At 37.1% G+C, this 17,483-nt stretch overlaps 1 protein-coding gene across 3 annotated transcripts in view; it reads right to left on the bottom strand.

Moving 5' to 3' along the window:
- Positions 1 to 17,483, bottom strand: part of FOXJ3 (forkhead box J3) — a 149,904-nt gene that overhangs the window by 119,925 nt on the left and 12,496 nt on the right. For all 3 annotated transcript variants that reach the window (XM_049617375.1, XM_049617373.1, XM_049617374.1), the window contains exon 2: positions 7,185 to 7,245. In XM_049617375.1, the coding sequence (XP_049473332.1) occupies positions 7,185 to 7,228 (44 nt within the window). In that variant the 5' untranslated portion in view covers positions 7,229 to 7,245. The remainder of the gene's footprint in view (positions 1 to 7,184; positions 7,246 to 17,483) is intronic.

Genomic DNA, 17,483 nt, shown 5'->3' with positions numbered 1-17,483 from the left:
TACTCTTCAATGCCTAATGCTCAGAAATGGAAGCTCTAGGATATTCGGTCATTTTAGATCAAAGATTAAATTACATTTCGTATACTCCAGGCCAGCACAGTCCAACAGAATTTCCTGCAACAATGGAAAAGTACATGTGCTATCCAGTAGGATAGTCACTAGCCATGTGTAGCTACTGAGCACTTAAAATGTGGCTAGCGTGCCTAAGGAACTGATTTTTCTTCTTTTTATTTTTAATTAATTTAAACAGCCACATGAGGCTAGTGGCTACTATATCAGACAGTACAGCTCTAAAAAATAAGTCAGAGGGGCGCCTGGGTGGCTCAGTTGGTTAAAAGTCCAACTTCAGCCTAGGTCATGATCTCACCATTCCTATGTCGGGCTCTGTGCTGATAGCTCAGAGCCTGGAGCCTGTTTCAGATTCTGTGTCTCCCTCTCTCCCTCTGCCCCTCCCCTGCTCATGCTTGGTCTCTCTCTCAAAAATAAACAAACATTTTAAAAATTTTTTTGTTTTTAAGCCAGAAAAGTTCAAAATATAGCTTAGAAAAATTTGTCAAAATTACATAGTTGTCAAAATTAAGAGGATTTCTCATTACTCCTCATTTAATTGGAATATGCCACATCTAACGTACAAATTAACAGATTCTATCAATTTCCCCAAAAAGCTTGATAAAGGTGGTAACAATGAGGGACGACCAGGTAGCTCAGTTGATTGTGTCTAACTCTTGATTTCAGCTCAGGACATGATCCCAGGGTCATGATACTGAGCCCCAAGTCAGGCTCTGTGCTGAGCATGGAGTCTGCTTAAGATTCTTTCCCTCTCAGGGTGCCTGGGTGGCTAAGTAAGTTAAGTGTCTGATTCTCAGTTTCAGCTGGGGTCATGACCTCATGGTTTCATGAGTTCGAGCCCTGCATCAGGCTGTGCGCTGCTGGTGTAGAGCCTGTTTGGGATTCTCTCTCTCTTCCTCTCTCCCTCTCTGCCACTCCCCTACTCACGCTGTCTCTGTCTCTCTCAAAATAAATACGTAAACTTAAAAAAACTTAAAAAAAGAAAGGGGGCGCCTGGGTGGCTCAGTCGGTTAAGCGGCCGACTTCGGCTCAGGTCACGATCTCGCGGTCCGTGAGTTCGAGCCCCGCGTCGGGCTCTGTGCTGACAGCTCAGAGCCTGGAGCCTGCTTCAGATTCTGTGTCTCCCTCTCTCTCTGCCCCTCCCCTGTTCATGCTCTGTCTCTCTCTGTCTCAAAAATAAATAAACGTTAAAAAAAAAATTTTTTTTAATTAAAAAAAAAAACTTAAAAAAAGATTCTCTCCCTATGCCCCTCTCCCCTGCTCACTAATTTAAAAAAAATTTTTTTTTTTATTTTTCAAAGATAGTAACAATGATAAACTATGGCATGATCATGCAAAAGCTATTTTTGCCACTGTGTGGGAGAGACCTGACAGCATAAAATTATAGACATAACAAACATATGACATTCAATGTCAGCGAACATCCTTAGCCTGAAGGCCAGTTGCAAACCTGAACACTACTGGTAGATACTCTAGAATCTACGAATTCAGAGTGAAGGGGAGATAGAAGGGAGAAAAGAAATCCCACCCCCCCACCCCCTGCCACCATGTTCTTGAGCTGACAGCAAAGGATACCAATTTGTCCTCTTTTATTCTAAAAATGATGACCTCTTTGCTTCCTACTATTGAAATAGAGAAAAGAGGAAAAAATATGCCAGGTGACTTATGTATACATTTAATCCCATGAATCTTAACAGACCAGTAAGGTAAGCATTAATAACCCTATTATAGCAAAATTGGGAAAAGTGAAACAACTTCCTAAGATCATATGAGTAATATATGGCAGAGATTTAAACCTGTAGCTACTTGATGCTAAGACTACATATCAGAGCTGCCTTATCAATACCAAGCCTATTACTAGAAACAAGGCAGCAAGAGGTCTTAAAATAAATCCACCCTGCTCTGGCCATTCTAAGTAGCAAAACAGCAGGATCAACAGTATCAAGAGAAGAGAAATGAGGAAACAGATGGATAGGAAATACATCTGGGATGCTAACACATGAGCTTCACTGGTGCTAAAATATCCCTATGTGTTTCCTAGTATATCCTAAACAGACAGCCTGGATCAATAATCCTCTTTAAGGGAGAGGTATAACAAAAAGGAAAAAGCAAGTGCAAAAAAAAGGGTAAAAGCAGAAAAAAAAAAAAAAAAAAAACCCACAACAACAAAAGGACAAGATCTCAGGTAGAAGTGTCACTAGAAACTACTTATAGTGCTACGAATAACCCAGTGTCCCAAAATTTATATACATATGAATCATAAAAATTCAATCCTATAAAATTACCAGGCAATTCAGAAATGCAGAAAGGACCTCATTTGAACAAGTCTAAAGAAACATCAAATTTTATTTTGCTTTAATCAAACCAAATAATAAGTCTATTGCTACAACATGTGAAAGAAATTATGTACACATATGTGTTGACTTGTCTACATAAAGCAAATGTTCAAGGTGAGTTTCTACTTTCAGTAAGCATTTGCTCTTACTGAATCTGTACTTGGAAATAAAATACAGGTACATCTCAGGATTCAAATCCATCTTATGCAAACTCAGGAACCAAACAAATTCTGCTAAATTTTTAAGATTCTATTGTTTGATAGAAACCATATCCATCATCATCTGAATTCTCACTCTTACTATTCAAAACTGAGGAACTGAACAGATGTACATGACTCAGTATTCACTATCTAGATTATCCAAACTGAGACTATGAATGCAATAGATTTAAACTGCAAGCAATATTTGTGAATCTTATATCAACTTTTAATACAATTTCACATAATTTACAAAATCAGGATTGTTTTTTCTTTTAGAAATGTAAGCATTCTGTTAAAATCACATAAACACTAGCTGCAAAATAGATCTGAAAAAAACATTTTTTTATACATTTTATTCTTAGCGGTTTGCCAGAACAAGTTATTAAGTTACTGCCTCTCAGCTCCAACCAAACCCCAAGCCCTTCTTCCCAATCTGCCTTAATGATGCTAGAACTGGGACTCTGTAAACCACATGTGCTTTGCCAGGTGGTTTCCTATAAGGTTCTGCCAAAAGGGAGCGTTTAAAGATGGACCACAACTCTGGGGAAGGAAAAAGATACTGGTGCCTTCTAGTTTATTCTTTAGGCTTCATAAAAGCATTACCCCACCAAAGATTTCTTCACTCCTACAACAGCAGATCCTCCCCCATAGTACTAAGTGAATCCCGTTTATAGTTTTCCCAACACCTGTGGAACTATTTTCATCATACACAATTGAAAGACACCCAGCACTGATCAATACCCATTCCTCCGAGGTCTGGGTCTCAAGCCCTAGGGACCCCTCTTTTGAACTCAGACACCAGCACAAGTCATACAGTGCCTTCTCCTCAGAGCTCCAAGTTTTGGTTCTACAGGACCCTTCCTTTAAATCTCTAGGTTTTCCCTTCGGTCTCAGAGCCCTTGGGGCTGGTAGATGCTTCTGGAAGTCTCTCTCTCCATGATCCTTAGAGTTTTATTTTTATCCTTTCTGTTACCTAGTTAACATTCTGTTAAGGTATCTCTGTACAAATAAGTGGTGTGGTTTCTGCCCCTGACAGCACCCTGATTTAAGAAAAAAAAAAAAAAAAAAAGGCTCATTATACAGAATACAGTGTTGTTACAGTAACTTGCAAATATTCAATGCTACCTATACTAACAAACAAAGAAAAACAAAGTGTTAATTAAAACCAACTTGGTCAAAATTAAAGAGTATACCTTGCTATTGTAGGGAAATAGGTGCTATTTACATAAATGGGTTAGGAAAAAAAGCTTAGGGCTGAAAGCTGCCACCAATGGGGTGAAAACGCCAAAGGTTAGCTAGTGAAATACTGTAACAGGATCGTAAGTAAAACTACTTTCCATCTGACACCAATGTACCATTGTACTTTGATCAGAAACTCCATTTGCCCCCCAGACCCTTTGCTTTTTACACATACAAGTTAATGATTACTATCTGATTGTTTTCTCCACATTCACATATGTAAGATCTTGTTTTCTTCATGTTCACCACGTGGGTAATATCTTGTGAGCTCAATAAATTTGGAGCAGAAACCCCTATTTGGGGCTCCTGTCTCCTCCCAGACATTTGCCTCTCTCATATTCAATTCTGCATCTGCTCTATTGCTGGACAAGAGAGAACTCCAGACTCACAGTCTGTGACACCTATCACTACAAAATTTTTTGCAATCATTCTTTTACAGAAATATGGGGTGTCTTTTTCTAATTCACACATTAACACCTACTAGTATAGAACTGTATGATACGAAGACATTAAAAATGGCCATCTCTCTCTGTCTTCCCAAATTTTCTACAATGTGTTATTTTAATACATAAAATACAAGTTCAATTTAAAAAATAATCCTAACATATTCAGATTAAATATTGAATATCTACCAAAACAATACTTAACTTGTTTATTAGCCTAAATATTTAAGGTAGTGGGGCATAATCCATTTACTACCCTTTCCTACCCAACAGATTTTTAAATATCACATACTTTCATTTCAGCCCCTACCTTCATTTACACTAAAAGGTCCACTCCCACTCTCACCTATGCCTACAAATCCCTACCTACCTACCCATTTTCTCATTCTCAGCCACATATCCAGCTCTTCACCACCAACTCATATACTTCCTATTTTGAAGCTAGCCATTTTCTAGATATACAGATAGTACAACCCAAGATACATATAAAGGTAGTACGTACAAGTAAAGTATGTTTATCAGTGCATTTGAGTTAAGAGTTCTGACTATTCCTATTTGGATCGTGTCACTGGGGAGGTCATTTCTGGTTTGGGGAAGACTATGGGAAAGCAGACTAAAATTTGTATGGTTTTAAGTAATCCAGTTTCTATCCCACCACCACCATCAAAGAATAGTCATTCTTTTCTCTTCCTTGTATCAAACTCAAGGCTTGCCTCCAGTTACAAAAAAAATCAATGATAAACGACGGTTTTCTACCCATACATTTAAGACTAGGAACTCTCTGCTTCGTAAATGGACCGTGCAGAATATTAACAGAAATGAAAGCTGTATATAAAACTACCAAATAACCCAACTCAGACACCAGAGTCCTAATGTTAAATTTATAGCTATATGTTCAAAAAAGATTCTAGAATATTATGCACAATTGTCAGTGTTACAAATTACCAAATTATCAAATAACTCAAGGTTATCTCTTTTCTTTCATCATCCCTTCCAATTCTATAATTGTACCAAGCACAAAAGTTAGATATACATTATTCCTAACCCAATGTCACATGCAAGCTTAAACCTTAACATAACTCAAATAAAGGGGTTTATAATCTCAGTCCATGACTTTGGTATAGCATTATTTCAGCATATTCCACAACTAAAATTACTTTCAGGAAGTCTAATCAACAGAAGATCAAAGTCTGAAAAATATCCCAATATGACCATATCCAAAGTTTTAAACATTCAAAAAAAGGGTAAAATGATTCCTCCCATCATACTGGGCAGTAATCACTATTAGGTCAATTAGTTCCACAGGAGCTTTGGGAATTAAAGAAACGATAATAGTCTTTTTTAAAAGGTTCTATTCAGAGCCACATAGGTGTCCCTTGTTTGGAGGCAGGGGCAGAGGACACACAAAGTAGAAAAGCAAATCTCTCCATCTATTTCCTCAAGCTGGAGATGCATTCTCAGGGAAAGAGGTGCCATAATGGCAAAGATTAAAGCTTTCCTAACTGAGGACAAAGGATAGCCATCCCTGACTGGCTGAAAATTCAAGAACATAAAAATGCAACTTCATTTTTCTTCTGTGGCATTCTAGACAATCAAAACTGCTTTCAAGCCAAGGATTCCTTGAATTCACATTCATCACTCTAATAATTTTTTATCCCTCCTTTCTCTCCTGCCCTCCAAAACTGAGCAATCCCAACTCTCTTCATCACTTACTCTATTTTAGCCACACTGACTTCCTCACTGTTCCTCCAACACACAAGGCAAGTCTCCTGCTCTACCAGTTCCTGGATTCCCTCTGCCTGGAATGCTCATATTCCACATACCCAAAGTGGAAAAGTCCATCTCTCTTTCACGTCTTCAATTGTCACCATTTCAGTAAAGGTTTCCTTGGCTACCCTATCTAAAAATAACACACACCCCTGTATTTCTCATTCCCTTTCTCTATTTTATTTTTTACCTTAGTCCTTATCACTAACATACTTTTTGTGCTCACTTCAGCACCATATATAACAACAGATACTTCTTGTTTATTAATTGTCCCTTCACCAGAAGGTAGCTCCAGATTATAGGATTTTGATCTGTTACGTTCACTGTTACAGCCCTAGCATTGAGAATAGTGCTTGACAACATATTAGGTGCTCATATGCTGAATAAATGATGCACTAGTTGAAGCAGTTGCAAGTAGTTAAATGATGCTTCCATCAACACTTCATACGCTAGTCTGAAAGATTTTAATTAACAGATTAGACTTAGGTTATTTTTTCAGACTGTTCTCTGGGACCTGCAACAACCCCTCAGGGGCAACTGTGGGGGTAGAACATGAAAGCCTAAGCAAACAGAAAAAAGTCCTGTATATATCTGTTTTATTCACTGGATTTCACATAAGATTTAATTTGTAGAAAGGACTTAGCAACTTCAAAAAAAATCTAAGACTACTAGGTTGTATGTAACTTAGCTCCTACTTTTTACACTTTATTTATTGCAAATGAGGATCATCAAGGTGTCATGTTTACATCATCATTTACAAAGAGATAAAAACTAGCACTGAGTCTTATTTAATCTGCTACACAAAGGCAACCAAAATTTACTGGGTATTTTCTAATTAAAACAAGTAGAAAGCAGAATCCTTTTTTTTAAAAGGAATGACAAAGAAGTATAAAAATTTTGTTACTCCATATACAAGAACATATGTAAATTCACTAAATGGAAATTAAGACCCAAATCCCATTATCACAAATGTCTCTGTGAGCAAAAATATCTCCCAACCCATCAGATAGCATAGTCTGACAAAACTATCAGTATTTTATTACCTCACCTTGATTTCATCCTAATATGATCTGACCAGCATAACTTTTAAAATGTTACATGTTCCAATAAGGAAAAAAAAGAGTACTCACCTTAATGAAGTTACAGATGGACAAGCTTGTCCATACAAACCCATCTGGCCACAAAGAGAATCTGAAAAGTAAACAAGAGTTAGTTATTAGAAGCTCCAAAGTAAATTAAACTGTAAATAAGACTCATTTCTAATTAAAACACTCTGAAAACAAATAGAAGGCTAAAACATTCACCACTATCTGAACAAATACTCATATGAATCAAAAATGTTATTAAACGATAAGAGGAATTATACTGAAGAAGACAAACATACCAGAGAATAAGAGAAATACACTGTAACATCCAAAGGAGCTGAAAACTCAAAATTTAGCAAATTGTTATGCTTATGATATACAGAGACTGCGTCCAAACTATTTAGTAGAATCCCATGGATTGCAGAGAGGTGTCTAGAGGAGACCAAAGAGCTGAGTATGCAGGTTCCCATCCCCACATAACTGTCCCCCACTCTATCTACTCTTCAATCAAAGCAGTGCTATCTTTCCTGGTTTTATACACCAGACTTCACTAAGACTTCATCTGAAGAATGGTTCCATTATTTAAAAAAAAGAGTTAATAATAACATTTGAACAAAGGAGTTTGGAATAAGAAGTTCCAGGTTCAAATTCTACTGTGACACTGTGAAACTTTGAAGAATTTATGTAACCTCACTGAACCTCAGATTCTTCACCTGTAACATGGGGATAAATACCATCTATGTAATTTTATTTACTCATCAGGGATAAACTGCAGGTTTGTTGTTAGATTAAATAAATTAATGAGCAGATGTAAAAGTCTCTATTAGCACTACTAATTGGCAAAAGGATGATCCACAAGTGTCTACAGGTAACATGAATGAGAGAAGCTGGAATGGATATAAGCATATACACATGAATACACTGCACAAATGGTAGAGACTGTGTGCAACTAAAGAAAACATGTTCATGCTGCAGGGGATGGATCAGCTACTATTCCCAGTTCCAGCCAATTGCTGTTAAGCATGACTGCAAGCCCAGTATTCTAAGAAATAATTTTTATTTTTTTAAGATTTTATGTTTTTTTAAATCTCTACACACAACGTGGGGCTTGAACTCACAACCTCAAGATCAAGAGTTGTTGCATGCTCTTCCAAATGAGCCAGCTAGGTGTCCCTCTAAGAACTAATTTTTGCAGAGAAGCAAGATATCCAAAATTTTATTTATAATCTCCTGATTTTTATTTTCTTAACACTATGTGGACCAAAGAAAACATCAGATTTTGTCCCAAGTTTATAACCTTTAATCCAGAGGCTGACTGAACTCCCTGCATCTAATTGTTCCGCACACACTGGACAGAGACAAGGCACTTCTCTTTCTGGCAGAATGACAGACTAGATAGCTTAATCAACATGCCACTGAAAATTAAAAACAATGGATAAAATCTTTTTAAAATCTTTTATAAATTAATCAATAATCCTGCCAAACACTAAATACAAGAGAGAAGCTAAAGAAGTATACAGAGTACTGAAACCAGCTTTCATTCACCTTCAAGGCGTTTTGCCAAACCCTATGAATTTCAGCTTGCAATTACAAGGCCTAACGGGACCCAAGGTACAAGCAGCAAAGTCCAGGTGTTACCCAATAGAATAGTAGCAAGGAAAATGGTTTCTTGGCACTGAGTGCCAAGGAGGACATGGGGGGTGGCTATGATAGCAATAAAACAGTATCTCCTCTGATATTCATAACCATAAGCTGACTCTCACTAGATTATGGTTTAAAAAGCTTCATACTTAAAATTTTCTTTAGGGTAGTCCTAGGATGGTAATGTTCCCCACCCATCCTTGAGAAAAGCAAATGCAAATCCTTTCTGGGGAATCTGCCTTTGATCTAGGCCTAGAAGAATTTCCACAGGTAAGGTTCCAAAATAAATAAATTCACAATAGAAAAATCACAAAACCCAGAAGGAGGGAGGGGAAAAAGTCACAAAACATAGAAGAAAACAAATCACTCAGAATAAGATACAGTTGAAATATCAGTAGGCAGAATCAAAACCTCCAAGACTTCCAGATATGGTAACTACTAGACACTTTACTGTTTCACTTTATGGGTGATTTAACTATCCTGTATTTCAATTACCGTATGAATCTCAAATCTGTATCTCTAGCAGGGATCAATCTCCTAATCTTCACATAAATATCTAGTAACATTCTATCCTGGAAAACCGAAATCTGTCATTTCCAAAACAAAATTCATCCTCTTTCTTTAATGTCTTTCCTATCATAAAATGACACAATCCTATTATCTAAGAATGGCCTTCTAGCCTAACTCCTTTCTTTGCCTTTGTTAGAGCAGAACACTTCTTTCCAACTCTTGATTTCTATGAGGAATGACTGACTTCTCTAAACACTCCTGGGCTCTTAGCCCACTCCTCACCAAAGAGGTAAGTAACTTGGTTACTAGGTAGAGATAACTCCAGGACTCTACATCCAGGACTCTACTGGCAGTGATCTGGGTGTACCTGCTCTGCTGACCCTAACAATCTAGATACCAGGTGGGCTGTCCCATGGTCTAAATTAGGTCAGTGGGGATAAAAGAATGTGGAGAGTGAGCTAGACCATTTGGTTTTTAAATCTAAACCACATTCTACAGTCGTCTACAATATCAGCTTTAGCAAAAACAAAGGTAACTCCTCGAAAAGTTACCATATGAACCAGCAATTCAACCCTAGACATGTATGTATGTGTGTATGTCTATATAAAAAATCTTCTTTGGGACAGATGGACAGACACACACACACACAGATTGGTATGTGCACATCCCAAAAGAATTTAAAACATATGTTGACAAAAACTTGCATACAAATGTTCATAGCAATATTATTTATAATGGCAAAAAAACAGAAATAAAACAAATGTTCAACGATGAATGGATAAACAAAATGTGGCATATCTACACAATATCCATACAATATACAATATTATTCAGCCATAAAAAGGAATGATAATCTGTAACATGCTACAACATGGATGCTAAGAGAAAGAAGTCAGACACAAAAGGCCACATATTTGGAAAGCAGATTAGTAGTGACCGTAAGATGGGGGGGATGCAGATGGACTGCTACCAGGTTTTTTTGGGATGATGAAAAGTGTTCTGGCACTAGACAGCAATGATAGTTGTACAAAACTAGCACAAAGTTTGTAAAAAAAAAAAAAAAAAAAAAGAAAAGAAAAGAAAACCCAATTTTAAAAGCAGTAATATTTTATTTTTTCAACTGTCTGTTCTTGTTTAAACTCCTCAGTTCAGAAATCAGGCAAGGGAACAGGATATTTTGAGTCCCCCAAACATCAACACCTTTAGGATCCCCAATGGGTTACCAATTACCACCAACTCTAGCTCCTAGATATCTTTCTAATCTGCTCTAGCTTCAATGCCTTAGTTTCAGTTTTTTGCCTTTTTAATCCAGATAACTGCTCCTAAATGGTGAACTCCAGGCTGGGGTTCTGCCAATCTTCTCCCTACCCAGCAAATGATCAGCAACATGGAAATCTCACAAAAGAAGGTTAAGGTTCACAGTTCAGTCAGGAAAGTCTCAGTGTCCTCTGAATTATAAGCTCATATTTCTGAAGCCAACTGTAGTTGAATAATCGTATTAACTAATTCAATTACATCCATAATTTATACAGTTTAAGGTGGTGTCAAAAGTACCTAGAATTTTCTCCAAATGCTTTAAAACCCAACATGCAAGAAAGTCTGTGCAGAATGACACTACCAGACTGGTAGTAAAAACCAGTCATTTCATTTGATGAGTATACTCCAGTAGAAGCTACTGTACTACATACCATTAGCAACACGAGAATATGGAATTCCTTTTAACACAAGCAGTCTTCAAGTGTATATTAAATTGAGTTACAGAGGCACTTGCCTGGCTCAGTCAGTAGAGCATGTGACTTGATCTCGAGGTCATGAATTCAAGCCACACAGTGGGCACAGAGATTACTTAAAAAAATTTTTTTAATAAAATAATTTTATTTATATATATAAATATTTATTATTTATATATATAACTATATATATAGTCACATAAAAACCACATATAGTTTTTATATAACTATAAATAGTTATAAACTATTTACACTTAGGAAGCAAATGTTTAACAAACTAAAAGTAGTATAATGATGCATTATTTGGGAGCAGTAGGTGAAATGGGACTAAGTATTTTGAAAAAGCTCCGAAATAATTACCTTAATTCTTATTTTCCTTTCTCCCACCGACACAGGGATATAATGCCTTATAGTTTACAAATTAAGTCAAGACCTAGATTGGAATCCCAATTGTGACCTTTGGTATAGTGTTAACTTCTCTAAGCTTAATTTCTTCATCTCCACAAAAGAGAAGATTCATGCATCAGTTCCTGTGAGCACAGCTTGAATGGAAGCGTAGGCATAATATTAGAAGAATTAAAAGTTTATTCAAAATAAATGCTACAGCACTAGAGGTAAGAGACTATTCCTTCTCTTTTTCTTATTTCCTAACTCAGACCTATCTTTCAAAAGATTTCAAAGTATAAAATTCACTAGCACCCATGAAGGAACAACCCCTTTGACTCATGTTACTTAACTAAGCATTGTGACTTGTTATACCATTAGTCACAGGTAATTATTAAAGCAGTCAAGGAAATAACCTCTCTTAATCAGCCTGAAGAGAAGAAATCTGCCAGAGGAAGGAGTAAAGGGAAAAGAATCCCGCTGAGTAGCAATCAGCTGCTCATCTCAGCTCCACTAGATAAACCTGAAGGCAGTGGCACAGCTTGAGCTAAAAAAGTGAGATCTGAGTCCTATACTCTTAGAAAGCAATTAAAATCATGTGAGAATGATGGATTCACCACAGGAATATTAAAGGAAGACGAGAGGCCAACCTTAACTTTGGAGAACTTTAATAGATAATTAAGAGAAGAGGCACTAATTAAAAAAAAAAAAAAAAACAAAACTTGGGAGAATTGTACTGGAGATGGCTGCAGGTGATTTTAAAGCACAGAAAGGCAACAATGTTATTATTACATGTCAATTAAGATGGACATACACAGAAAACATTGGCTTTTAATACAATATCATGAACACTAAAGAGGGTAGGTTTTGTAGCCTAGGGAAAACAAAAAATAGGCTGCAAAAGGGTTAAGAATTAGGAGAGAGAAATACAAGTTTAGCCACAAATTGTATAAAATGAAAGTAAATGGAAAGTGCAATAAGGTCAAGCAGTAAGAGCAGAGAAGAACAGACTAAGAAATCAGGAAGGGTGAAGAATATGTCAGAATGTTCATCACACTATATCCCCCATTATCCTGTTTTGGAGCCTGCTTGGGATTCTCTCTCCCCCTGCCCCTCTCCCCCGTCCATGTGTGTGCTCGTGCGCTCTCTCGCTCTCTCTCTCTCTCTAATAAAAAAAAAGATCTGAATGAAAATTCATCAGACCTTTTAACTATGGTCTTTGTATCCATCAAATACTTCTCCCTACCTCAAGGCAAGTAATTTAGGACCAATCCTCAGTAAGAAGAGCAAGTATCCAGAATATATGAAGAATCTTCAAAACTCAATAATAAAAAGATAACTCAATATAGGGATGCCTGGGTGGCTCAGTCAGTTAAGCCTCCGACTTCGGATCAGGTAATGATCTCACGGTCCGTGAGTTCGGGCCCCACATAGGGCTCTGTGCTTAACAGCTCGGAGCCTGGAGCCTGCTTCAGATTCTGTGTCTCCCTCTCTCTGCCCCTCCCCACTGATGCTCTGTGTCTCTGTCAACAATAAACAAACATTAAAAAAAATCTAAAAATTGGCAAAGATCTGGATACATAGCTCATCGGCAGAGTATTTGACTGCAAAACATGGCTAAGATCAGTGCACCTGGGTGGCTCAGTTGGTTGCGCATCCAACTCTTGATTTCGGCTCAGGTCATGATTCCAGTGTTGTGGGATCAAGCTTCGTGTTGGGCTCCATGCTCAGCATGAAACATGCTTAAGATTCTTTCCCTGCCCTCCCCGCCCCTCTCCCCCACGCTCTCTAAAATAAATAACTAAATAAACAAACAGTATTTTAAAAAATGGGCAAGATAAAAGTTACAAAGATCTACAAATGGCCAATAAGCACATGAAAAGATTAGTCAGCAAGGAAATGCAAATCAAAACCACAATGAGATACCACTTCACACCCACTAGGATAACTATAATTAAAAAAATAGACAATAGCAAGTGTTCAAAGACATGGAGAAATTGAAACTTAAATATTACTAGTGGAAATGTAAAATAGTGCAGCCACTTCAGAAAACAGTTTAGCAGTTTACTGAAAAGTTAAACACAAAATTACCATATGACACGGCCATTCCACTCCTGAGATATATAGTTAAAAAATGAAAACATACATTCACAGAAAAATCTGTATACAAATGTTCTTAGTTGCATTAAATCATAATAGCAAAAAAGCGAAAACAATCCATATGCCCATCAGCTAATGAATGGGTAAATAAGATGTGCTATATCCATACAGTGGAATAGCTGGCAATAAAAAGGAACGATGTACATGCTATAACATGTTATGAGCCTCAAAAACACGCTAAGAAGCCAGTCACAAGACTACATGATTTCATTTACATCAACAGGCAAACTCATGTTAGTTAGACTATGGATTAGTAGTTATATCAATAATTGCTATTAATTACTATTAATAATTATTAATAAATTACTGTTAATAATTGATAGACTATGCATTAGTAGTTATTAGACTATAGATTAGTAGTTTCTCAGGGCGCCTGGGTGGCTCAGTCCTTTAAGCGTCCAACTTTGGCTCAGGTCATGATCTCGCAGTTTGTGGGTTCGAACCCCTGTTGGGCTCTGTGCTGACAGCTCAGAGCCTGGAGTCGGTTTCAAATTCTGTGTCTCCATCTCTCTCTCTGCCCCTCCCCTGCTAGTGCACTCTCTCCCTCTCTCTTGCTCTCTCTCAAAAAATAAACATTAAAAAAACTTTAAATTAGATTAGTAGTTTCTTAGGGTTGATGGGTAGGGGAGTAAAAGCCACTGGGTATGGGGGTTTCTTTCAGAGGAAGAGGAAAATGTTCTAAAATTAGACTGAAGTAATAGTTTCACAACTCTGTGAATACATTAAAAAACAATGAGTTTCACACTTTAAATAGGTGAACTGTACAATATATGAATTCTAGCTCTATAAGGCTTAAAAAAAAATTTAGAACTCAATCACAGGCAAATGTTCTTTTTCTGTTCAGTTCCTGCTTCCCTGGCTAGTACATCAGGAGCCACCTCAACCTCCCAAACTAGAACAGGAAGGGGAGAGTAAAAGTAATGACTTCACCAGAAGGCAACACTACAATAGCAATTCTTTTCAAATCTATAACCCCCTGAACCATTAGTGGTTCAGGAAAGTTTGTTTTCTGGTGGGCTCTACTATTTCCAAACTATACCACCTATTAATTAAACATGTTTCATGAAAATACATGTATGGTTCATAAAAAAAAGTGTTATACTAAATTCTACAGACAATCATTCTACTAGTATCTACAAATCAACTACTTAGGTCATACCTCCCTTCTCCTAAAACAAAACCAAGGCCAGGTCCTGTTATTCTCTAATAACAGAAGATTAAAAATTCATGCCAACCAACAATCACATTGGCTTTTTAAGACTATTTTAAGACTAAGAAGTCTGACCTGTCTCTTTCCCCACCACAGTTTAGGTCTGGTGTCAATCAAACAGGTGGTAAATGTTGGGGAGAGGAGCTTCTTGGCCAAACATCACAGAGCTATAGCTTCTTCCAAACACCAAACCTTACTTCCTGCAATTTATACAAACAGATCACAGGCCACCCTCTTCAAACTAAATCATAACCCAAGCAAGTAACACAGGATTCTATTTCTGGGTCTGTCATTAACTTACTGGATAATCCTGAAGCTTCAATCGCTCTACTTTGCTCAATAACTTAATCACAATTTCCAGTCTCAAAACCAAATTATGTGATCTAATAAAAAACTTTTTCCCAATTTATAGATTTGGTTTTATGATAATGACAAAAGCATATGATATTAAATGCTGTATGTTTAAACCATTTTTATTGAATGTACACGAAATATGAAAAATTCGAAAGATTGGTCTAAAAATGTTGAGCCTTTCTATTTTAAACTCTTAAAGGTATTCACTAAACAGAGGGAGAATAAGCTTTCAGAGAGGGCTGAAGTATTTTGAGGCTTTAAATTTAAACTCAGTTATATTTAGAAAGTCAAGATGCCACCTCTCTGGATCCTGTATCTTTATCTTGGGCATTTGATTCATGTGCTTTGCCTGGTGTAATTCAAAGCAAGAGATCCTACCATATCCCTAAAAAGTAAACATATCAGAATGTACTGATTACCAGAGGAATGTCCTACTGTACTGCCAATGAAAAGATGGAAAGCTGTAGTCTCCCACTGCTATAGCTGTTTAACAAAATAAAAATTACCTGTCTGGTCCCCAAAGTCAGTCTACAAACCACTTTATAAGAACCAATTCTATTCCATTCTTGAAAATCCTGACTCAAGAGTTCACAGTGAAACCTAGAGAATCTATTAAATAAAAGTATGTCAGGAGATTCTGATGTACAACTTAATTCAGGAACTATTGGTTTAGGACAAGGATAGCAGAAAGGTTCCATATCATTTACCAATTATGCTCAATTGTGCTCAACAGGTAATAGCTACCTGCAGTGCTACACCGAGGTCATGCCTAAAAACAACCTGAAATTAGTAGTTTGCCACAGACATAAATGATGGGGAAGTGGCCACATGCAAACCATCTAGCTGTCATCTGTGATCGAGACTACTGAACGGGCTTTTTTTATGGACACTTTTGGGGTAACAGAAGAAGAAACTTAGATCTGGATTATTTACTTTTAACTGGCAGAAGCTCTGGCTGATTCTGGGAGGGTAAGAAGCAGCAAGAATAGGCCCACTGGCATATGTATCAGTATTCTCCAAAAGTACTTATTAAGCTTCCCAGTATTATACAGGAAAAAAAAAGATAAAGTTTCTGCTCTCAAATTGTCAATAATCTTCTGTGACAAATGAAAATTCTACACAATTATATAAATTTGGTTCAGAAAAAAAAAGGTGGATGTGCCTTGAGGGGTTCCACTTTAGGTAAAGGTGGAAGCCAGTAGAACATGGAGTACCATGCAAAAACAACTATAATTTTTTGATTCAAGAGGAAATCAACTGTAGGTTCCTCATCAGTACATGACTAAATTAACATGTTAAGATTTCACTGGCTGCATTTTCCAGGGTGAAAAAACAAAAACAAAAATGGGAGGTGGGGAGAGGCTATATAATCAAGGCATGACCCACTGGAAGGCAAATGATCTGCTTTATATTGTTTTGTATACATCTAACATTCGATTGCTGGCTCATAGGGGGCCAGGTATATACCAAATTAACTTTTCTATGTCCCACAATGCTTAGCTCATGTTTTGTACATAATACTCTAAAAATGTATGAATTGGTGTAAAGAAGGACAACTCTTACAGATATTTCAAAAAGAACAGTAAAAGAACTTGGTACCGAGACATGAAGGGTCAAAGGAGCGGACAGGGTGAAATTATGCCAAAAAGTAAGGGGAGGGGGAATGTGTTAGGTTAAAAGAGAAAATAAACATAATAACCAAATGTAATATGTAGACATTGTCTGGGTACTGATTCAATTAAAAACCAACTGTAAAAAGACAAACAATTGAAAGCATTTTATTATAAACTGGTTGTTAGCTAACACCAGGAAATATTGTCAACGTTGTTATACACGATGGCATGTGGTTATGTGCCAAGATATCTTTAAGAGATGTATACTAAAGTTTACAGAGGTGAAAAGATTTTCTTTAAAATAGGCAAAAAAGAGGGGCGCCTGGGTGGCGCAGTCGGTTAAGCGTCCGACTTCAGCCAGGTCACGATCTCGCGGTCCGTGAGTTCGAGCCCCGCGTCAGGCTCTGGGCTGATGGCTCGGAGCCTGGAGCCTGTTTCCGATTCTGTGTCTCCCTCTCTCTCTGCCCCTCCCCCGTTCATGCTCTGTCTCTCTCTGTCCCAAAAATAAATAAAAAACGTTGAAAAAAAAAATTTAAAAAAAATAGGCAAAAAAGAAAAAGACAGTTGAGGTATATGTGACACATACGGTCAAATCTGTGATGGATAAATAGGGATTTGTTATATATTATCTACTTGTGCATATACTGAGCAATGCAGTTGTGGACCTTCCTGTTACTTGATCAACTCCGGCACTGTACAATTAATTCTTTTTCTTTTCTTAGATTTCAGGAAGCTTAAGAAT

This window comes from Panthera uncia (assembly GCF_023721935.1).
Source record: "Panthera uncia isolate 11264 chromosome C1 unlocalized genomic scaffold, Puncia_PCG_1.0 HiC_scaffold_4, whole genome shotgun sequence".
Lineage (NCBI taxonomy): Eukaryota > Metazoa > Chordata > Mammalia > Carnivora > Felidae > Panthera > Panthera uncia.
This window is presented reverse-complemented; position numbering and strand designations above follow the sequence as displayed.